General features: G+C 39.9%; 1 protein-coding gene across 3 annotated transcripts in view; it reads left to right on the top strand.

Annotated features, from left to right (window-relative positions):
• The window catches only part of LOC103139438 (transcription factor SOX-6-like), a 52,093-nt gene extending 29,434 nt beyond the window's left edge, over window positions 1-22,659 (top strand). For 2 of the 3 annotated variants that reach the window (XM_007554061.2, XM_007554060.2), the window contains exons 3-5: window positions 1,975-2,025; window positions 18,322-18,559; window positions 21,740-22,633. In XM_007554061.2, the coding sequence (XP_007554123.1) occupies window positions 1,991-2,025; window positions 18,322-18,559; window positions 21,740-22,252 (786 nt within the window). In that variant the 5' untranslated portion in view covers window positions 1,975-1,990 and the 3' untranslated portion in view covers window positions 22,253-22,633. Of the gene's footprint in view, window positions 1-1,974; window positions 2,026-18,321; window positions 18,560-21,739 lie in introns of all 3 variants that reach the window. The other variant, XM_007554062.2, reaches the window with a different exon arrangement.
• Window positions 22,660-23,553: the final 894 nt, after the last annotated feature.

Below are 23,553 nucleotides of genomic sequence, written 5' to 3' on the forward strand. Positions count from 1 at the left end.
TCTTTGAACGGGTGCTGAGCTGCTCGGACTGGCCCATGCCAACTTAGTGAGAGCTGTCCCCCCATCATCAGTGTATTTGTTTTTAAGTTATGGCTGAATCTTAATGGATACAAGTCTTCCTAGAACACAAGAGATTTTGAGCACAATTTCCTGTAATCAGGCAATTTTCTCCAAATTTCATGTCTTTGCATTCTTAGTCTAAATTTAGTTACTTCTCAGCATAGTGGGTCGGCTGAAAAAAACATGAATGCACAATGTAACAGAGAAAGAATATGAACTACATGAGGAGCTATAGACAGAAACTCTGCTCGGTCTGCTCTAATTTATTTGTCTTGCTTTAACCCTTGTGAAAGGTCTGTAAGATTCAAGCGTCTTAGTGACGTTTGCTTCACAGTTAATACATTCAAGATCAAATGAAGTTAAGTACCTATATTTTCGTCCGTGCATTAAGTTTAGAATGAATTCATCGGCATCGATGCTTGTTGTTGGTTTGTGTGTGCCTGCACTGCGTGCTTTTTGCACTCCCAGAAGTGAGGAGACACGCTTGATCTGCTCTGCTCTGTTTGACGGTTGTTTTCTCACGTTGTCACTGGCTCGGTGTGCTGTGGCATGGTGATGGTATTATGTGCTCTGGGCCCAACAGAGTGGAGAAAAGAGCAGGGCTGCAAGTACCCCTGGCTATGCCACTCCCGCCTCCCCAGACACCTTATTGTGAGAAAAGTCTCGGCTGAGCCCTTTGGGCCTTGTGGAGCCACTGCTTCGCTAAGTGCTGGCCGGGCTGAAAGGCACAGTGTCCTTGGGCTTGGCTCATTCTTTCCATTTTCTCACAGGCTTTGTCTCGTAAGCCACTTGAGCAAGAATGGAAAATGCTAAATTACACCCATGCAACTAAAACTTAAGGTGTTTAAAGGCTGAGATGTTGTTCGTTGTTGGGCTTGTGTTTCCTATGATTATTTCTTGGTGCTTTTTTTTTTCATGATTAGTTTTAAAAGTAGCAGTTCTCACAACAGTCGTGCTTTGTATTGACTCTACTCCTTCTGAACTTTAAGAAAATCAAATTGAATAAAAGGACAAAGATGAGAATAAACATTGAGGATAAATGTCTCTATATTATATTGACATTATCCAAGATATATATATATATTTTTTCAAATCAGAATAGCAGTATATTTTATTGAAACAGAGAAAGAAACTTCAGCAGCCAGTAAAGTTTCCAATGACAAAATCGTTCTGCACAATCCTCGCTCTTTTCCTACCACTTAAACAAAATGCATGAGAGTTGCAATCAATTCTCAGTCAGTCTTAACACAATAAAAAGTGTACATTACACAGACCAATAACATTGCCTAATGGAAACCTGTTGTAAGTCAATTTTAGTCATGTGTCTGCAGTTTTTTTTTTTTTTTTGTGGGTACGGCTTCTGAGCGACCTATACAAGTGGTGACATCATGACCACATCCTTTTGCCTCTTTGGCGCTGTGATTCCCAGCTTGGGTCCCTTGTGGCCGAGCTCCTAGAAGCCACAGCAGCCTCGCCACACATGGGCTGCAGCTGGACCACCGCTGGCTACTCTGAACAGACGGGTTCTGTGGTCACAGGGGCTGGATCCACATCCATATATCTGCACAAAGCCGTGGATACGGGCTGCATGGAGATCAGTAGGCAGGGTTTATTTGATGCTAACATATCATCAGCGCAAACCAATGTTGTATGCAAATCCAATCCCTCAATGGAAAGAGATGTAATTAATGATGTCAGTTCATAAAAAAGAGGATGGATTCCAAGTCATATTTTTTGCTTTAATTAAAGACATAAGATCGTGCATAAGAGGAAGATGTATGATCAATGTGTTTTTCTTTGCTTTATTCTCCCCTTTTCTTTTTTCCTCCTTCCCCATCTCTTGTTGCTCTTCTTCCTGATTATAACTCATTTCTCAGTTAAAAAAAAGATGTTCTCTGTGATTTTTCCTACCAGAACCCCACTCGCTGACATGGAGGGCTTTCTTCGTAGCAGCTTTTTACTGAGGTTAGTTTCATTTCCGTTGTTGCCATCTAGGATCACAGGTCGGGCGAGGGTGGTGTGGCAGGCACACGTTTGGGGGCAGGGGGGTTAATCTCTCTGACACATTGTTAGCTGTGGACTTTACCCCTTGTGTGTATGCGTGCGGGTGCACATGTTTGCGTGCGCGCATGTGTTTGTACATTTGAAAGACTGTCCAACATAGATTCTTGCATATTTACCCAAGCTGTCTGTTACAGTTGTGTTCATGTATTGCGTTGGCTGTGAAGCATGCTCACCCTTACAGCCTTGAGTCAGACTGAAAGCACACATCAACAACTTGACGGTCACATACACATGAGCTCGCCCCACCCCTTGCCTCCACTCATTTCACAGTTTTAACAGCCTGCAGGTCAAGCTCTCTGTGTCTTCATACTGCATGCTCTTGTCTGACCACTCTCCTCATCTGCCCCTGCCTTGCTAAACACCCTTATCAGGGCTGGCTGGTTGAGGCAATCACTGGCAAATCAGTCTTGTGATGTACTCTTGTTTCCCCTTTCCTTCCTGTGTTTGTCTTCACCCCTAATGTAAAGATTTGCATTTTTTCTTGTGTGTGTCTGCCTTTACACATCCTGGGATTCTAATTAAAAATGTGTGCTGTCATTACACACAGTGGAAGTAAATAAGCAAGCTTATTTACCATTGGCTCCTTTCCTAGTCAACCACCTTCTCTAGGCTCCAGTGTTGCTCCCTAATTAGGGCTGGCTCATTAAAAGCCACAGCAGCATCTGCCTTTCAAAGCTGCTGTCAGCCAAACTTTACTAAAGCTAATGAATCCTCTTTGATTTCTTTTTCAAAAGGTCACTTATTTGATTAAATTAACAGCATTTTTTTTTTCTCCCACAGAACGGTTGGGGGCATTTTAAAAAGAAAGGACAATTTGATACCATTACACTTGCTCATCAAAGCGTCCTTCAGGAATTCAATAGGAAAATGTCTTGCCTATTTGAAATTGTTTTTATTTTTTCTAACAGATGGAATCTCACATTTATTACCTTAAAAGAGGAGGGAGGGGGGCGAAGCTATTTTATCTTAGCATTTCACCAAAAGGGGAATAAACTCTTAGCAAAATCATCCTGTTTGAGTTGACTTTACAAGGACGATTTTTTTTAACACATGCAAATCTATGAACCTTTTAATCTAAATTCTGTTGCACAAGACAAAAAAAAGCAACTTATCACTTACCTTTTAATTGTTTATATTATCACATTCTAACTTTATTTACAGTTGCCGCGCTTAAAAGGTAAAATGCAAACTGAAAAATGTACAATATAAACGACACCGGCTTCTTTGGTGGGGTGTAGCTGGTGGTTTTTCAGAAATAAACTTGTTTAATTTTTGAATGCGCGCTACCATTTCTCATTTCCGCTTTTGTAGCAGTCCTGCAAAGCGGATTTATCAGCACCTGTTGAAACCGGTTTTAATGGGCATCCAAAAAGATGAGCAGAGTCGTACATTTTGAACAGTTAACACGAGACGGTATTTTTAAAAGAGAAAAATTAGATCCTTCACCGAATGCTTCTTACCCTTTTCTCCCACTATATGTGACAGGTTTTTCAGTTGTTTTTTTTTTTTTTCAATGCCTTATTGCACCTCTAATGCACACCCTTCTGTCAATGTCAGTTTTAATTAAAGGCAGCAGCAGAAAGATATTATGCACACTGATTGAGGCCCAGACAATCGGGCCAAGATTAAAGGCAGGCTTTGCTTCAGGGTTAGCCCTTTTTGCTTTGATAAGACTTGTGTCCTGGAGTGGGAAGTGGGCTTTGAGGCAGGGGGTGAAATGGAAAGAAGCAGAGGTGGATAAGCACGGTTCTCCATTAAAGAATCCTAGTTTCTTTATTCTAAAAACAAAGTTAGGTCAAAGTGAGTTCTCTAAGCAGTGTCACACATACAAATCTTCTCCAGAGTGGATTGTTCTTTTGTTTTTTGACATTTTATGCTCCAGTACCTCATCACAGATGCTCCTTCTTTCATTAATGTGTTGAGTCATGAGTTTGGTTTTGAGTTGGCATGAGTTTTGGTGGCTCCAAATGAAACCACTTTCATTTTTAATAAACACGAAACCTGTTGCACAGTTATTGTGGCAAACACTTGGAAGTCAAACAGTTGGAGTCTTCGTTTTAAGCCCAACTCTCAAGCTTTTGTTTCTGTGTCTGGTTTTAGTAAATAGGGTTTTAAAAAATTCTCTGAACTGAGCCAAAAGTTTTCTGTCTACGATTTGTCACTCAGTCCTCCTCAGCTTCTTTGTTGATTTCGCCTTAGATCAATTTTTTATATGTCTAGGCAACGCATTTATCAGCTTCTTGTTTGCGCAGTCAAAAAAGCGAGAGGGAAAACGAGAGTGAGCAAAAGAGAGAAACGGGAAGGAACTAAGCGCAGATATGTGAACAGAAAGACAGAGAGATAATGACTGAAAGAGAGAGAGAGAGAAACAGAGAGAGAGAGAGAGGGAGACGGGCAGACAGAGAGATCTTCAGTCTTAGTGTACTCCCAGTGGGCAGGACCTCCCTCTACATTTTCACCATTATTTGATGTAATGAAAGGAGAAAGTGTGTAACATTGAGATTGTTAATTAATTTAGCCTAACAAGATGAAGATAAATGAAACCCACTGAAGGTTGACTAGACTAAGGGGCCCACTTAGCATTCCTTCTGCCCTCAAGCCCCGTTTTCTCCTCTCCCCTATTACAATGGAGCTCAACTAATAGCTGCAGAGCCATGTTTGTGCAACCGCAGCGCGCTCTCCACCTGCGAGATTGGATGTGAAACTTTTTTTAAAAGAATTTTTTTTGCTGTTGATCTTTTTTTTCCTTTTCAAGATGGCCTAAACTGCTCTGTAATTGAGTCAGTTTGGAGTGCAGACATGCGGCTTTCAAACTGAGCCAACCTGACATGATAGATAATGCTCAGCTGACATGCCTGATTTTGAACAACGCTGACTTTTTGATTGTACGTATGCCGATGAGTACAATCTGGTTTTTATTTTATTTTAGGAACACAGACACTTTTATTAGACCCTCTGCAAAACACAAACGGAGCTGTGCATATGTGGTCAATCGCTCCGACTGTTTTGAGGTTCTTCGCATCTCGTCGCATGAATTGGGGGGTGGGCTCTCAGTTATAGACTGGGGGGCTACATTAGAGAACACACACTCACAATAAATGGCAATAGACACACAAAAAGAAGAAAAGACATTTTTCATACAAAACCAGACAGTTGCCTTGATCCACAAGAAAATCAGTAGTCTATCTAACTCACTGGGCACTTTGTACAGCATCTTGAAGGCAGCACAGACCAATCATTATGACACCCATTCTTTGCTCCGCTCGTTCTGAAGTCAATCCACAATGGGTTGTTGATTGTATGGAAAACACTAGAACAATTATGTCCTCTGTTTTGGTGGCAGCGCAGCCTTTTTAAAGTGCAATCCTCCATAATGGCCTCATTATTGTTATTCTTGGAGCGGGACGCAGGAGGAAGAAGTAGCCTCTCGCAGTGCGTCATTATTTCGTAAATTTCGATTAGCTCATCATGCTGTCTCCTGGCAAACAGAGTCATGGCTAATTAAAAGTGGGTAAGCAAGCACTCCTTGCCTGTGACTTAAAAGGTAGCTCTCGATGGACTGTTAATATGAAAGAAATGGTAAAAAAAAAAGGAGAGGATTAGAGCCGTTACCCTGGTAACTCCAACTTCCATCTGCGAGGGAACAATGAACTTGTGTTCCTCTACCACCTATGCCATGAAAAACAGAAAGCAGGCCAGTGAGTGTGCTGAAAGGACAGGACCCTTTTTAACAGCAAAGTGGGATTCAGGTCTAATAGGCTCTTTGGTGGGAGTTGTTAGGCGAGACCACTGGGGGATAGAGGACCACAGAAAAGTCGATGTGTTAACTTAGGACAGTGAAGTATTTTATTTTATTTTTTTAACAATAGCACTTTATTTTGTGCATTTATTGCTGCTTAAAATGACCAGCTTGGCAGAGAAAAGCTGTCAAAGCTGCTTTGATTTCCCAGTCATGTCTCATATGCTGGAACTTGAACTATAACAAAAATAATTTGAAACACAAGATTAATCTTAACTCACAATTACTGTTGAACAATTTTTCCCGATAAGTAATGGATTGCTGAAAAATTAGGCATAAATAAAAAAAAATAGTAGGGATTCATAGAAAAATCTGTTAAAATACCTCATATAGGAATGCTGCTGTTCTAAAACACAAGTTTGAATGATCCATGACTAGATAGGGACAGTGTGTGTGCTTCTCTTTAAGTTTTATGTCCCTTATTACAGCTGCAAAGCGTCTGCTCACATTAAGCAAATTTATGACCGAGGCCAGCTGAACAGCAGTACAGGTTAATGAATTTGGCATAACTAATTAAATGTTATTGATGGATGAATATGAATCCTGTGTCCAGGACATCCAGCAGACAAAGGGGGCAAAAGTAAGAGAGCTGGGACAAAACGCCTGAGATAAAGCTGAAGACAAAATTCCTCTAGTGAAATGACCTGGTGAGATTATGTTTTGTTTTTGCAAACACAAAAACCTTTTCAGGTCCCAAATACTAAAGAAAGAAGGTTAAAATAACTTATTAATTTAAAAACTCGAACATCCTCACTAACATATTGTTCGATATGTTAAATGCAAGACAAGACAAATGGAAAAAAATGTGGGCAGAGTCATGTAAACAGGATCTTTCTGATCAACAGTCTGACGGTTTTGTCTTTCATCAAACAAGTGCTGCAATATAAAGGCGCCAATAAACAAATGAATAAAAAAATAATAATTTGAGACCCTCAAACAATAGGTAACAAATGAAGAAAAAATATCATTGCTAGGTGAATATTTGAAGATTTAAATTTTTAAAAATATGTATTTTTACTATTTTCCATGCATGGTGATTTTGGCATATTTAGCTTAAATATTTCCCGCCACTCTCTCTTCCTCTGTTGTACTCTCACTAACTCCTCTACACACCATGTCTGACATGTGCTCCCTGAGAGCAAAGCCTTTCAATTTAGATTTCAATTATCATGTTAGTTTTGTGATTAGACTTTTAGTCCTCCAGGAATCAGACCTCTCTGCTCCTCTCTATTCCACTCTATTCCACTTCCCCTGCAATCACATCCCATCTGATGAATTGCGCATATAATTACGGAAGTTATTGAATATGCAGATCGCTGCTGACTCTTGGTGTGCAGTTCATATCGCATCAGCTCTAACTGTACCAAACAAGGGCCTCTGGTAAAGACCCACTCTCATAATGAGAGAGGGGTAACGTCAGCATGAAATAAAGGAAAGGGTGACCACAAACTGCGTGTACCTGTGTGTGTCCTAAAGAGCAAGCTGACTCTGGGCTCGGCCACACTCGGACCCAAAATCCAGCAAAGCACAGACTTGTCTGAGACCAGTCATTTCACAAGGTGTTTATGAATCAACCAAAATTAGGTATTTCCCCCATGTTACAGTATATTGCTACCATCATACTCGCCATCCCATGATGCAATTCCATGGAGGTTCTCAGAAGAGGGAGTGAAGCACTTTACAGGCACACCCACAAGAGGAGGATGTGGGAAACGCTTAAACTTTTGATAGCTTTTAGAGCGCTTCCCTGAAAAGCTGGCTTGCAAGCAAATAAGAAAATATATATATTTTTTTTCTGTCTACAGACAGCGAAGTCTTTGGACAAATCTAGCTGTCTAAAGACTTTGGATTTATTACTTGCTCCTCGACAGCTCCAAAAAAGAAAGATACATTCTACACAAAAAGTAACGGTTTGGGGATTTCTTTGGCTAAGATTCACAAAGAACTATGTCTTGTGTTTTTCATTTATGCTCCAGTCATGTATAGTTGATATGCCTGGCTAATACTTGAGAAGAAGATTTACAAATTGCATAGAAGCTGCATAACAGTTCACAGCGCGTAATCGTCCAAACAAATAAATAAACGTCTACTTTAAATCTCATAATGAGTTCTCAATGTGAAACCGTAAGGTGGATGGCTTAATTGATGTTTATTTACTCAATTTGTTTTTCTGTCAAAGTTTTCAGTTCTATTTAATAGTAAATGTATATATAAAGCTGTCTATTTGCACATAGGACCTGACTAATTGCAGATGCACTAAAAGAATATACAAGATCAGAATCAGTCATGTCCCTGGCAGATTTAGGTTTTAAGTTAACTTAAAAATTTTATCACCGTGTTTCTACTAATAAACAATCTGTGTAGGAAGCTGAAGACCAGGGTGACAGTAAGGAGGTCTTGTGGCCTCAAAGATCATCTTCATCATTAAAAGTCATCAAAATACCAGTGAAAACATTCAAAAAGCAGGCCAGGCATAATATAGGTTTGATTGCTGTAATAACTATAAAGATGTTTCATTTTAAAGGTATACATAATTGAAAACATTGCATTTTTAAATGCGATGTAAATAAAAATATCATTTTTTTAGACAACTTTTTTTGACAATGTTTTATTAACCTTTGAGCAATGCCTGTCTTATTTCCTTAAACCAAAATGTGCCAGGGATATAAATAAATTAGGCTCATCTTCCCAAACTAACCTCTAAGGTCTGCAAAAACAAATCCCTTGGAGTTCTGCAGTAAAACAAGGTAAATAATTTACTAAGTGACCACTGAAATTGTCCTGCCTCTTACTGTAAAAAGTGTGTTGCAAGTGTGGCGACCTTTGTCGAGTCCCACCTATTGTTTGCAGAATGGTTACACACTCCGCAGGCTGTGAAATACACATCTGCTCCCTTTAGGTCAGCGCAGAACAGATAGACAGGCGGGGTTTGTGCTTAGGCATGTGTGTGTGTGTCTGTTGGGTCCTCAGCTACCTTTCTACACAGCTTAGCTGTAGCCTCTATCTTCTTATCAAATATTTGTCTGTCCTTCACTCACTATCTGCTCTCCTTTCTGTTTGCTTTGTTTATTGAAACCTATCTCAGGCAGATTGGCAACCTTTTCTGAAAGATTGTTGCATAACATCTGTGAAATTAGTGCTTCTGTACGTACATTTTATTCATTTTTTTCCTTCGGTGTTCTTAGGATTTTTATTGACTTCTTGAGACGAGGATTTTCCACATACAAAGTAAATTCCCGTTCTTATTCAAGTGATTTCACTTTTATCCCGGGGAGCGAGGCGAAGCGCGCTGCATCCCCTGCATTGTGCTCAGCTGAGGCTGAGCATAACGACTGTGGTGGCAAGAAACCACAACAGAGCCAGGGCACTGCTGCCTGAGAACCAGAGGCCCGTGGCCCGCAGCCAAACACACACAAATCCTGCTGCACACTTGTGGCTTTTTAAGAAAGCAATTTAGTTAATGATTTCATTTTGGAACCCTGTCATGACGCTTGTGTTGTCTGAGCAAGCCTGCAAAAGAACTGCGAAACCAACACAAAGGGGAAGGTATCAGTAAACACACGCTACTGCCTGCAACCGCAGAAAAAATAACATACAGCTGAGAGCAAAATGGCATAAAAACACATTAGCAATAGACTCTGTTAGGTACAGTTTTAATGGTGTTTGCTCTGGATGAGGGCAGAGAGGCGTCGAAGCCACTGGTGAGACATTTCGTGTTTCAGTCAGCATTTAATCCACTACAGTACCCAATTCCTCAGCGTTGGAAATGCAGCACATTTTTTCTGTTCGACCATGTCTGTCAGCTCTCTGATTATATTAGAGCCATGTTTCACATTCATTTACTTGGGTTTCCTCCGTGCCGCACCGTGAATGAAACCATTTCAGCATTGCTAAAACAGCACCATGTACATGTCTTTGTGGTGAAGCAAATTTTTAGGCAATTACCCAGATCAGTGGCCAAAGCTTCTGTTTTTTTTTTTTTTTCTTTCCCCGTCATATCTCCCCCTTTTTCTTTCCTGTTGAGAGTTTTTCTCTGATTCTCTCTCTCTCTCTTTCTGTTTTGGCTGTCAATCACACGTTGTAGGTTTTAACCACCTCCAAACAGAGCCAGGCAGCAGCCATTCATTTGGCTTCATCCTATCCAACCTGTCAGAATGACACACACTGTTGACCATGCTTTCTATTCAGCTCCAGCAAATTAATTGGTTTCAGCAGTTTAAATCAGCAATCAATGTCAGTTTTCCCAACATAATAAGCCTTAATCATAAATCTTTGAGGTGTGGCTCGCCTGACCCCTATTCATCATGGCTCAGCTACAGTAGATGGCCTCATCTGGGTGGAGCAAATGAACTACCCCTGTTTTGATTTTCCAATTGATGTGTCACATGAAAGGTGGCTACTCAGCCCAACTATATCCCAGTTCTCCTAATATCCAGAGGCCCGCAGACAAAGAAGGGGAATAAAAAAGGCTTGTATAAAAGGTACAGTCCTTGCTGAAGTATGCAGACTCCCTTCAAATCCCTATATTTTGTCAAGTTAAAACTACACCTTAATAGACAGTAGCAGACAGAAAATAATTGTAGAGTGGAATAAAACTCAGACAGTGTCCAAAATGTTCCAAATAAAAATTAGGAAAGCGTGATTTACCTTTGTCATCATCCACCCTTTTTACTTTGATACAGCTAAAAAAAAAAAATTAAAAAAAAAAAAAAATCGAGTGCAACCAAATGCATAAAATAATAAAAAAGAACACTCTCAGTATACAGCAGTTGTTCTGCAAAAGCCTCAGAGATTTGTCAGAGAACATTAAATCCATACAGCTTCAGGTTAAGGCTGTGGAGCCGTTTTTAAGTCAAGGTTAGGTTTTAAAAAATATCCCAAGTTTGGACATTTCCTGTAACACTGCTCTATTATCTGAAATTGACTTACCAAGGCAACACTGTCCTCATAAATTATTATGCAAAGAATGTTAATGAGAGGAGCAGCTTAGAGGCCCGTGGTAACTCGGCAGAGCTACAGAGATCCACTGCTTGGGGGGAGAAATAATTTGACAACACAAATATTTGTTTCAGCCTTTATGAAAGAATTACAAGAAGAAAGATTGTTGTAGAAATAAAGCTAAATGAAGCCTGTATAAGGGATGCAAGAAACATGCAGGAATGTGGTCTGCTCAGAGATCGAAGTTGAATATTTTGAATTAACACAAGGTTTTCTCAGCGAAACAAAACTGTAGCATTGTTAAACCTGAACTTTTTTGTAAATGGGCAAACATTTCAATCTCCAGATGTGATAAGACGGTGGTGAAAAATTGCTCCACTAAGTATTCATTTGGTGGATTAAAAACACACCTTTTTTTATGATTTTATTGGTTGAATTTTGCGATGATGCACTACTTTGTATTATGTCTGTAAAATTCAAATACATGTTAAGTTTCTGACTTTAATATGACAAATGTGGAAAAAGTAAAAAAGGGTGTGAAAAGGCCAGTTCTCTTCTGTGCGACTGTAAAACTACGATAATAAATGTCACTGTTTTTTTTTTTTAGTGAACAAAATGGGAGAGAAAGCAAAAGAAGGTTTAAATTTTCAGCCTATAATCTAAAACAGTATGCGATTATGAGTAACAAAAAAGGCAACTTCTTTATTTCTAACAATAAAAAAAAACGGCAGAAAGACAACAGAAAATAAACTTTTTTTTTAATTAGAATTGTGAAGTTTATATCATTTGGAAAAACAGCATCCTGCCACTTGTGTGTGAGCCTTTCCATTATTTCTTTGGCAGCTGTGCCAGATATTACTCCACATTTTAAGTGCATTCTTTACTGCACTGAGAAACTTGCAAATGCCAGAATGGACCTCGTCTAAATGGGGCTTTGTTTAAGATTTTTTTTTTTTGCAGAAACGGCGCCCTGCTCTATATGTCATCTGTCACTGTTTCTTCTTTCTTTCCTTAAACAATTCTCAATTGTTTCCATCAAAATAGTCCAGGTTGCACGAACAGAAGATTTCTTTATGATTGAGTTCCTGCCAAATACCAGTCTCTGTTTTCCTTCTGCCGCTCACAAAGGGCTCATAACTTACTGTCAACCATGAGGGAAACCGCAAAGCTCCACTGTTGCTCATCAAATTCAGTTATGTTACTTGATGGCTTGACTCTCTGCGAGATTTGCTCAAGTGCTGCAGTAGCACTACAAAGAATTTTGAAAGTAAACAGGCCCAAAGAAAGGGAGGAGAAAATACTTTGTGAGCATATTGTATTCATTTCACCTTAATGCATCCTCCTCCAGCTAGTCATTTGTGCTTGTTAAGGCCATTAACAATTTTTTTGTTTTGTTTTTTTTTGTAGTTTTTTTGCATTCCCATTTTTCATGTCCGAGAGCATACACATGAGTAAACTTGTGTGTGTCCTGCAGAACTGAGAGGCTGTTATGCCATCGAGGTCTGAGCTTGTATCCTGGGATCAGAAAAAAATTGCCGATGGCACAGGGGGAGTGAAAGAGGAGGAGAAGGAGGAGGCGAAGGGATCGAGCCTGTGAGTGCTCATCGACCCTTCCCGATTAGACAGAGACTTTTAAGCACTCTCACACCTGCATCACCCCTTACCTTGGGTGGAGGGGGGCGGGGGGGCAAGTATACCAAGCACGCTGTCACGGCAGCTGCGCGAGTGTTTAAAGTGAGCTGTAAGGAAGCTCCTCTAGCAACATATTATTGCAAATAATTTTCCCTGCAAAGTAATTATCAATGCTCTGCTCAGTATGTAAAGTGTGCACTTCAGGTGGCTTGCTTAATTTGCTCTGGGTGGCTATCATTTGAGTGTGGATTTTTAACTGTGGCAACGGCAGCGGTTTCTAATGGAGAAGGTATCAGGAGAGAATGTGAAGTGAAGATGAAGTGCCGCCGTAATTGAGTTGACTTTTTGCAGGGGAAGGTCAACAATAATGGAGCAACAATTTAAACAAATTCATTTAGACAATTCTGCCGTCTCTGTGCGGCAGTCGGAGGGAAAAATGAGCAATTTCTGGGCCACACTTTTATATCTTTATCTAAGTATTCTGTCCGGCAAAAAAAAAAAAAAAAATGAATATTGTTCTTTTCATACAGCTCGTTTTAAAACAGCAGGCATTATGCAACAAGCAAGTATGTGCAAGCATGCACATTTTCATGAATGGAAGACGGCGCACACAATATAGGGCCCGCATTAAGGGCTGATTATGTATCCAAGAAACCTGGCTGCTGCACAGCATGGCACAATTACAATGGAGGGTGATAATTTAATTGTGCTAAACGGTGGATTCTGTGTCAGTGCTCCTCCAGCTGGGAGCTGTCAGGTAGTTATATCTCATTATGGCAGGTGAAGAACCCAGAGGAACCCAACCATGACACCTGTTACAACACGAGGAACCCCTGAAGGGAAACACATAGATGACTTTTTTTCCCCGCTTTTTTTTCTTTCTTTCTCTCTTTCTCTCTCTCACGCACAGGCACTCGTGCATACACACACACACACACACACACACACACAGTCCCAGCACTAGTTTCTGTGTGTAATTTGATTTTACTTACATGACAGTAAGAATGATTTTAAATCATTATTAATTTTATTGAAAGTGTTCAAGCTTGGTTTTATGGGGAGCATGAAAAGGATTCATGTTTCCATAAAAACACTTATGCACATTTTCATAATGTTAAAAAAAAAGATTAGTAGAGTAAATAAACAACAAAATGAACCTTTCTGAATAAGTTTTCTAAACATATTTTTATGGGTTTCTTTCAGATTATGTTAATGGTTTTTTATATAATTTGACAAAAGAATCACACTGTAATTATTTGACGAAAGTTTCACTTAATTTATCTCTGTTTATATGGGCTGTATCCTTCATTTTGTTTTTTTTGTTTTGTTTTGTTTTGTTTCTTTTTTTATCACAACTTTATCTCCAATTAATTTCAGCATTTTAGGATTGGTTGAAAGTTTGCTAAGTGGATCTTAAGATTTGTTTTGCCTGAATGCCTGTTCTGCTTTTTGAACCGAATTAACAAAAAAAATATATATAACTTTTTAAACAATTTATCTCTGTTTACTTTGTGTCCTATTATTTGGGACACATGTTTACTTGTGTACAATTATGCCATTTATGTCTAGTTATTCACCTTCCCTGTCCAGTTTTACTTTGGCAATTTATTTATTTTTTACTATTTATTCTATTCTCTGTTTTATACTTGCAAACACTTTTTTTTTTTTTTCGCAATCAAAGCCCGAAGATCCGCGGCAGCACTAATCAAAGCCCGAAGATCCGCGGCAGCACTAAACCAGACAAGTGGGTGGGATGAGGGGGTAGTAGTGATGGTGGAGGGGGGGACGGTGTGGGGTTACTTATCACCATTGTCTATAAAAGGTAAACAGTGTGAAAGAGCAGATACGGCAGGCGAAAGCAGGCCAGACCCTTTTATGATGAAAGAGGAAATGGGATAGCTGGGGACACATGGCCCAGCAGTCACAAGACCCCTGAGATGAGCGCCGCACAGCACCCCTCTAATACTTACCAATTAGGCAGAGGCTGTTTTGCACGATGATGAAACATTATCTCGGGGAACAATTCATGACTCAAAGCATTCCAGGCCACATGAGCCTGTGGCTAGAGAACTTAAGTCCTAATCCTTCAAATGTGTGCAATATTGTCAGCTATATATAGACCGTGCTGCTTCTTTATCTGACCCCGTCTCGTCGCTGCCACAGGTCTTCAAAGTGACCGAGGCTTTGTCTTTAAGGAAAATCGCGCCTATTGCTTAATGTAATTTGGATCTGATTCAACAGCTGAACACATTTTCCGTTGTAGTGTGTGAAAGTGTACAGCCTATTTCCTTTATATTTGAATAATTCATGTATATGGGGCTATTTGAAGAATACAGTGCAATTGTCCAAACAGGGCTGTTTAGCTAATTTTATTTTTTTTTTGCGTGCATGGAGGCCAACAGAGATAACAAACCTGTTCCATCAAAAATATGCAATCATTTTCCACACGCTTTTACCACATTCGAATGAATTCTACCCTTTTTCTGTTTTTTTTTTTGCACCTCATCCAGAGTCTTTGTTGTGTCAGCACCGATCTACTGCGCACGTACCCCTTTAGATCTCAGAGCCTTGTGATCCCCACTCTGAAGAAGAGGAGGAAAATACTGTACGCTTGCCCTCAGATATTTTCAGAGAATTATTGCCACTCTTCCCCTTTTCCTCTTCAATAATATGAGGTAGTATTGTATGGGGCTTGTCAGAAGATGGGGGTGGGGCAGAAGGATTTCTCTCCACTCTTTAGCTGCCTGAGCGCAGCCCTCCCAGCGCTGCTAATAAATTATTAACTCCTGCTGACAAATACTGTTATGGAGCCTGCTGCAGATCTGTTGCATTCTTTAACAAGATTGCTGTAGACACATGTTACAGGAGGATGGAGTCTCCACTGCTCCCTCTCTTCTTTGCTCCCTGTCTATCGTCTTCCCTCGCTCACGCCTCAGCAGTTTGACTGATGGCTGGAGACCAAAGTAAAAGTGCCTCAGAGACTGAATATTTTAGTGGTAAAATAATACCACTTGATTTACTGTGTAATACAAAAGCAGTGCTTTGTTTCGCGCTCACACTCCATTGAAGACGAGGCGCTTGTTTCGCTTCAGGCTCAAGCTTTTTGGGTGCATGAATAAAAAATACGTCGGATCCTACGTGATCGGCCCGCTCCCACCGCTCACACACACGTGAACCCCCAATTCCACCCACCGTTAAGCACGTGCGCTGAACTTTGCTCTGACTCTTGATTTTCAATTAACGGCACACAGTTTTGAAGCCGGGATTCGATCAGATATAATTGCAGGAAACAATTTAATGGCTGATTAAAATTGAAGGCTAAGTTCCACTAAAAAATACAGCCAACAACACTTCTGAGCGCCGAGGCTGAGAGACGGGGAGACAGAGACGAGCTCAGGTCTGCTAATCAAAAAGGTTGGCTCCGAACACAATTTCTTTGGGAACTTCAGATATTCCTGTTCCGTTATGAAATATTTGTATTACTCTTCTTCTAGTTTCTTGTTTTGATTTTTCAGTCCATTATATGTTTTTAGCCCATTGGCATGCAAACAAATTATGATAATAATTCCTCTTAATGTGAGCATAGATAAAAGATCTCATGTGTCAGTGAGGTAAGACCAAGAACCGTCAGACCTTAAGTCCTTATTAGTAAAGTATCCGTTCTTACATAGAGCATATCTTTGCTTGTCTTGTACTGCTTGGCTTTCAGCAGAGAGTGCAAGGACACCACAGCACCATGCTCTGCTTCAGCCTTGAGTGTCCCCTCCACACACCCCTCCCTAGGTTCTACTAGTAAGTTAAGATTGGAAGTAAAGTGCTGTCACACTGACCCCTGTGGATAGAGCAGGAGAACAGGGCAGATGGTGATCAGGGATGAAGTTTATCATAACAAATACTTGGTTTTATCACTAGTCGGGTATTGCAAATATGCCAGTTCCCCTTGAGCTTTTTTTTTTTTTTTTTACATTTTGTCATGTAGTAATCTCTAACATCGGTGAGTTTAATTGCCATGTTTCTGTGATAGGCCACCCAAATCTAATGAATGACTGTGTAGCTGCAGAGCATGTTTTCTGTTTGCCATGAAGAGATTTGGAGAAAAATGTGTGAGTGCTACTCTGGTCTGGTAAGACTGAAAATGTTTTTTTTTTTTTCTTAAATGCAAATTGCTAAGTGTGACGGAAAACTAAGACCACACCCACTGTAAGAAATGGTGGTGGGAGCATCATGCTTTGGGAGCAGGGAAACTTACCAGGGTTAGTTTAAAAATGGGACAAAGCAAGATACAGGTTTATTTATTGCTGAAGAAAATATGTTTGAGAATATTTTTGTGGTAAAATAATACCACTAAAAAAATACTTGTTCACATTTCAGCAGAACAACCTAAAATATACAGCCAGAGCTACAATGAAAACAGTTTAAATCAAAGCAGAATCAGTGGGAATACTTAGGTTCACTCTTCATTCAGTCTGACTGCGCTTAAGCTTTTTTTCTGAACGAAATGGGGAGAAATCCAGGTTACTTAAGGGTAGAGTCATACCCTAAAACCATACACACTTATCACTGTAAGTGCAGGAGAAGTTGGTTATAATTGACTCAGGGGGCAGAATGCATTTGCGCACTGCACCTTTTAGATTTTCATAAGTAATTCATTTATTTCCATTCATTATTTTGTCATACATGTCAATCACCTGAAATCCCATGTAGCTTTATAGATGTAATGTGACAAAACGTAAAGTATTTCAATCAGTTTAAGTACCTTTGGAAAGTACCATTAAAACAAAGACCCGTGAATCCGCACCGCCAAATCTATATTCCACTTCCTATGTCACTCAAATATTAAAATACCTGTCTGCTTAACTTTACAATGTTGAGTTTTGAATAGTTTATATTAATTAGTCTATGTATCCTGCAACTGAAAATAAATAAATAAATAATGGTAACAAGCAAAAACTGGAGATTTAAATGATTAAAAACTAATTATTCTCCAGCTCCCTTTCTCCACTTTATAACACAGGAAGGCCACATTATTCCCTTTTTAATTGATTATCAAATGCATAATTAGATTTTCTTGCACAGTGTTTAATTTTATTCATTGCAACATACAGCATGAGTGTGACCTCATTAATTGTGAAAACAAAATGGAACTGGTTGTGTGAATAGTAAAAACACTCAAACGGAAAAAAGGCCAGGTTGTAAAAAGGCGACAGAAATTTGAATTCAAATTTGTTTTCTTTCCGTCTGATTTGTCAAGTACATCTTTCACTGTGATATTCAGGAAAGCACGCACCAGATTTTTGAATAGTTCCCAGCTTTTCGTTTTTTTTTTTTTTTTTTTTTACATTTTATTTTGCTTTTTTTTTTTTTTTTTTTTTTTTTTTTAAGGGTACTTTTATTCTAAATAAAATTGGCTGTTTGGGTCTGATTGCTTCAAAGTAAAATCACCTCAAACAAGGAAAACTAAAGATGTTTGAAGGACAAAACCAAATGGAAGATTAGTCAGACAGTGCATGAAAAAGAAAGGTAAGAAAATAAACCGTTCCTTTAAAAATACCTTGGAAAATTTGCTTTTAAAAAATCTGGTTTTTCACTTCTTATGGGGATGCAGTTCTACTTATTGGCTGACCTTCTGTGGTAGATTTTTGGGCAAATCCAAAGGACACATGATTCTAAACGAATATCAAGTCATCCATCTGAACCGAACTGGATTAGGGACTCGATGAAACGCAGAACAGACCAGCAACACGCATGACAACCGGTGATATTCGGGAATTGGAGTTTGCGACAGAATTTCACGTCTTTTTCTCTACTTTTGTTTTGTTGCCCTGCAGCAGAGTCATGTCTTCTAAGCAAGCCACATCACCTTTTGCATCTGTGGTTGACGGTGACGATGCTATGAGTCAGGAGCACTTGTCTTGGGAGAAAGACGAAAGCGCAGAGGCCCACGGCACCCCCCAGCTGCCCCTGCACAGTTTGCTCCACGGCAAAGCCCCCGATGAAATGCAGCCGCTCAGCAGCGTGCCACCAGAGAGCGACTGGGACAGCCTGGTGTCAGCACAGCAGCGCATGGTAAGGCATGCACACAACGCACTGCAAGATTTCAATCTATTGCAGTCCTCTGACAAAAAAAACAAACAAAAAAACAAAAATCCTTTGTATGGATAAAATAGTTGGAAAAAAAATAAAGAATCACCTTTAGCTTCTGGCAATGTTAAAAATGAATAGCAATAAACAGTGTTTGCACTGAAATCCACTGATATGTTGAAGTGTGAAATCACAAAGACATTCCCTTTAGAAATAACAAGAGAAAGATCTCATACCTGAGTGCCTCAAAAGACCCAGTGAATTTTTAGAAGTGAAAAGTAAGTTTTCTATGTGTCTCAAAAAGTGTTTAAAGTCTTTTTACTTCTAGTTTCGATGCCTTTGTGGTGGGAATTTAAGCATAAAAGGAAAGCCTTGCAAAAGAGAACAAAAAAAAAAATGCCTATTAGTGAACACGATGTGCTTATGCCCTCCCTGAGGTATTCAAATACAAAATGATCAGACTTTCATTGTTTCTAGCTTGCACAAAGAAGCTTTATCCTTCATTTTACCAGCCTTATGGTTCCTTAATGCCATAGAACCTTTAGAGCTGCCGTCTTCAAAAGGGAATACTTAAAAAACACCACACTATGAGTCACTATTTGGGGGTCAAACAGATGATCCCACACTCTCTTCTGAATGTTGGCTTACAGAATGAAATCAGACAAGGTGTAAAGGTATACTTTTCTACCCCAATTTGCATGCTTTGGTTTTTGTTGCTGCTAAAAAAAGATGTCTTTTCGGAGACCCGCAGCAAGAAAACAGCAAGGCCCCGGGGGACCATGTGCATTCTAAACGTAGAGCAGTTTTGATGTGAGCAGAGCAAGGAAGAGCAGATACACTTGTGGGCTATAGATGCAGGAGGCAGGTGGTTGTCTGTACCAGTGGGTCTCTGAAGTAACTCTGCATCCGGCTGCTGAGACCCTCCACAGCAATGCAGCACAACACGTACATGAACAGGTCCTGTAGCGGACATAGCGTCGTGATGGTTGCAAGTGAAGAGGACAGGAGAGATGATTAGCTGTTGACGGGCAACTACAAAAAATGGTTTAGTTCATATAAAATTCATCTGTCAGAAAATGTCATATAATTTACTGTTAAATGCCATAGTTTTTGAACCCTTTGAATCTTCAGAAAACAGAGTTCGAGTTCTCTTCAGATTATTTCAGTTCATGCCAACACAATCCAGGTACACAGCTTCACACAGAGCAAGTTCATTGTAATTTCACTAGTCAGTTGATGTTGCATATGCCAGTGGTAAAAAGTTGCTCATCTATGGAAGCTCTCCCAACTGCACGATGCGGTCGACTTCACAGCAATCTGTTGTCCCGTGCTAGCATGTGGTGACAATGAAGAGAAAAAAAAACTTCCTTTTAACTCTAAGAAACCTGCAGCAGAACCTGACTCTGCATGAGCGACCATCCACTGAGACAGACTCAAATTTTGTTAGGTCAGAGCAGAGACAATGAGGAGCACTGAAGCAGTAGTGCTTCCTGTGTTGAGGTAAGAAGAAAGAATAGAAAAAGGGGTACGGATCGTAACATTATATGGGGAGTCTTCGGTCTTTGATAGATGTTGGATACAGCTTTGCAGATTTTGTTTATTTTGGACAACTTGGGCATTATTCTGTAATATATTAAGGGAGTGAACTTAAAAATCATCCGCAGAGGTTATTCAAGGTAAGAATACATTTTAGTTCCCGGTTATAAAACCTCCTCGCAATTTCTTTCCCCTTATTCTGACACTTTTATTGTTACGTCTTTATTGTTTGAGGATTAAACTAAGAAATACGAGAATAAAAAGACAAAAAAAACAAAAAAAAAACAGCATGAGACAAAATGAGCAAAACAGGAGAAGGGTAAAACAGAGCGACAGCGAGAGCATGAGGTGAAGCCTTGAGGTGGAAGGGACGAGAGTTGCCTTTGCTGATTACCTGGCTCCATTGCAGTGCCATGCGTCTGTGTGGGCTGTGCCCTGAACCCATGCCAGCTGATTAACCCAGCACTTCTCCACTCCTCTCAAGCGCTCTCCACTGTCTCTGCTAGGCCGCGTAGGCATTCAGCTCAGCCCTGGGAGGTGCTGTGCCACGGCCGTGCCACTCTGCCGCTTGGTACCAAACCGCCCTGTGCTCCTCTGCTCGACATACCACATAGGGATGAGATTTTGGCACATAATGGCCTATTTTTCTGCATTCCTGACCGTCTTTATTTGGGATTGTCTGGCTTTCAATGTTGCATCCTTCAGTAACAGCTGTAACATCCCATGTTATCACACTTTCTATGATAAATGTGCAGCATGTGTTTGATACAGATGTCTGCTGTGTTTATTCTCTTCGGCACGCGGGCCAAAGTTTAAATCAGAGATAACTGTTCCCCCGTTAAAGGCTCCAACTTCTGGCTGCACAGCTACCTTCTGCTTTCTCAGACTCCAGAAGCCATAATTAACACTACCTTCTGTCAAACGCAGGCCTCAAACGCAGGTCTGTGTGCCGACTTACGCACTCCCAAAGTATTCTCCCCCATTCTTTCCCCCCTTTTCTTCATGTCTCTGTTTGTGCACAGGGAGCAGTCAGCCAGTCAGCCAGAGATGGAACCCCTGGTTAAATACTAAACCATACACAGGTGGGACAGAAAAACAACAACAGCCCCGAGACAGGATGCAGATTTACGAATGCTTCAGGCACTCAGCTAAGAATAGTCCTTTTCTAGAAAATGAGCAAATTACACGGCAGTCATCTTTACACAAATGCACTCAAACAGCAATTTAGTTTGAAGGTTTCACTGTATAGATAGTGCAGATGAATAGTAAAGCCTTAACAGATTATGGATTGGCACGATGAAAAGGTACCTCATCATTTCATCTCAATTTTTCACTTGTCACGTCTTATTTACCAGAATAGATTGCGCTGTTGAAAATACAGAAGCTCGTGCATAAAAGCCAGAGTTGAGCCATTTGATGTGGCCAAATCATTCCAAAGCTCAAATACCTCCCGCAATCACGACATTTGAATGAAAAAGAAAAAAAAAAACAGTCTAAAAGCTCAAAAAGCTATGACAGTAGCGCAACAGGCTTATCATTAAACACACATCCTTCCTCTTACCTCCTCTCCTGACGTTTTTTTTTTTTTTTTTTTTTTATTGATTTTTTTTTTTTTTTTTTGTCTTATAGGAACCTGACAGCAATAAAGTATGTTCCCTGTACTCCTTCCGGAACAATTCCACTTCTCCACACAAACCTGAGGAGGGGGCCCGGGAGCGGAGTGACATGCTGAGCGGATCAGCATTCGGGACTCCGGAGCGCCGCAAAGGAAGCCTGGCAGACGTTGTGGACTCGCTGAAGCAGAAGAAGCTGGAGGAGATGACAAAGACAGAGCAAGATGGTATGTCTCCCCGTGTGAGTGTGATTTGGAGCGAGAGTCCAGGAAGGCCTTGTTCCTACCATCTAATCCCACTCCTTCCAAATATTCACCGACTGTCTGCCTCCGCTCTCTTTTTCCTCTCCGCCTCACACACTTACTCAGGCTCACACAGGTCGGGATCAATGACGCTACAGTATTTCCACTTTGTTCTGAACCTCTTCCAATATGACAAAGACTGTGTGGCAGCACACCTCGGCATAAGTGTGGTCCTCTTTCATGCCAAGAAAAACTCTTTGACTATAAAACTCAGAGTGCGGACCTGATGCCAGGAACATTACCTCTTTTTTTTATTTTTGCTACACAGAACACTTTTCGCTCTGAGCATACATGAAAGGTAACTTCTCTCAAATAGCCCAGGACCTTTACAAAGATCGCACCCGATTAATGTGACTAATTAGTTCATCTTTTTCTTTTTTTTTTTTTCCTTTTTCTTTTCAAAGCAAGCAGTGACAGCTAGAACAAGAAATCCTCTCCTGTAATAAGATAGTTAGTTCTCTGTCGTATCTCCGCCCGTTACACCCTTCTTGGCTCTCCCTCCTACAGCCTGGAGTCTATCAAGAGTATGGCGGAAAAACAAATATTTGAAAGAGCTTCTGAAACACATCCCCCTTCTTAATTAAGGCTGTAGTAATATAACTACATCCAATCAAATGTTAAACCCCCTTGGGAACGCATGTGTCTCATTTAGTGTCTGGGGAGCTCTTAGCTTAAGCACTTCATCAGACGAATAAATTAGACCTCTGTTAGCCTAAAAATAATTTGCCACTTCTTTTTTTAAGTATGCATGTGGCGATCTTTGTAACAGAGCATCACAGACCTCTCACCAGATAATTATGCCGCCACACCCTCCGATGACTGATTGTTTGTGTTGTTATTTAGATATTATCAGACAGCGCAACCAGCCTGGGCTCCACAGGGAAAAAAATAAACACAATTTACTTGCTGAAATTTAACGTTTCTCAAAATTGATTCGAATGACCATGTGCAACTTCAGCGACTCATCGTCGAATACTTGTCATTTTGATGGCAGATTTTTCTTTCAATGCATATTCCCATATGGAAAGCTGGTGTGTGTTTTTAATATGTGGCTACCGAAAAATGATCAGCACTTGACATTAAAAATAAAATAAAATAAAATAAATTAATATTCCATTTCTGTAGCATAATGTCACACTGAACAATTAAGAAATATCCAGTTTATAATTGGATCAAATGCTGACAAAAAAGTCAGGGTGTCAAAAACAAAAAAATGTATTATTAAATATATTATATTTTTATATTCATACTTCAATATTTAAATTTGATCAGAAAGTTTAGACACTTTTTACTGATAATCCAAAGAAATTGGCGAGGAAGTAAAGAAAATGAATATAAGGTATTATATTAGATTAATTTACCTTGTTTACACGTTTACTATAGATCCTATACATATTGAGCAAAGACTTGGATCTAAAGTTAATCCAAGTATGGCACTACACCATAATTTATATATTGCAATAATAGTTCTGTGCATCTAATATATGGTGCTAATATTACTTTTTTCCAAGTGTAGTTTGAATTTAAT

The sequence above is a fragment of the Poecilia formosa genome, unplaced genomic scaffold, assembly GCF_000485575.1.
Source record: "Poecilia formosa unplaced genomic scaffold, Poecilia_formosa-5.1.2 Scaffold61, whole genome shotgun sequence".
Lineage (NCBI taxonomy): Eukaryota > Metazoa > Chordata > Actinopteri > Cyprinodontiformes > Poeciliidae > Poecilia > Poecilia formosa.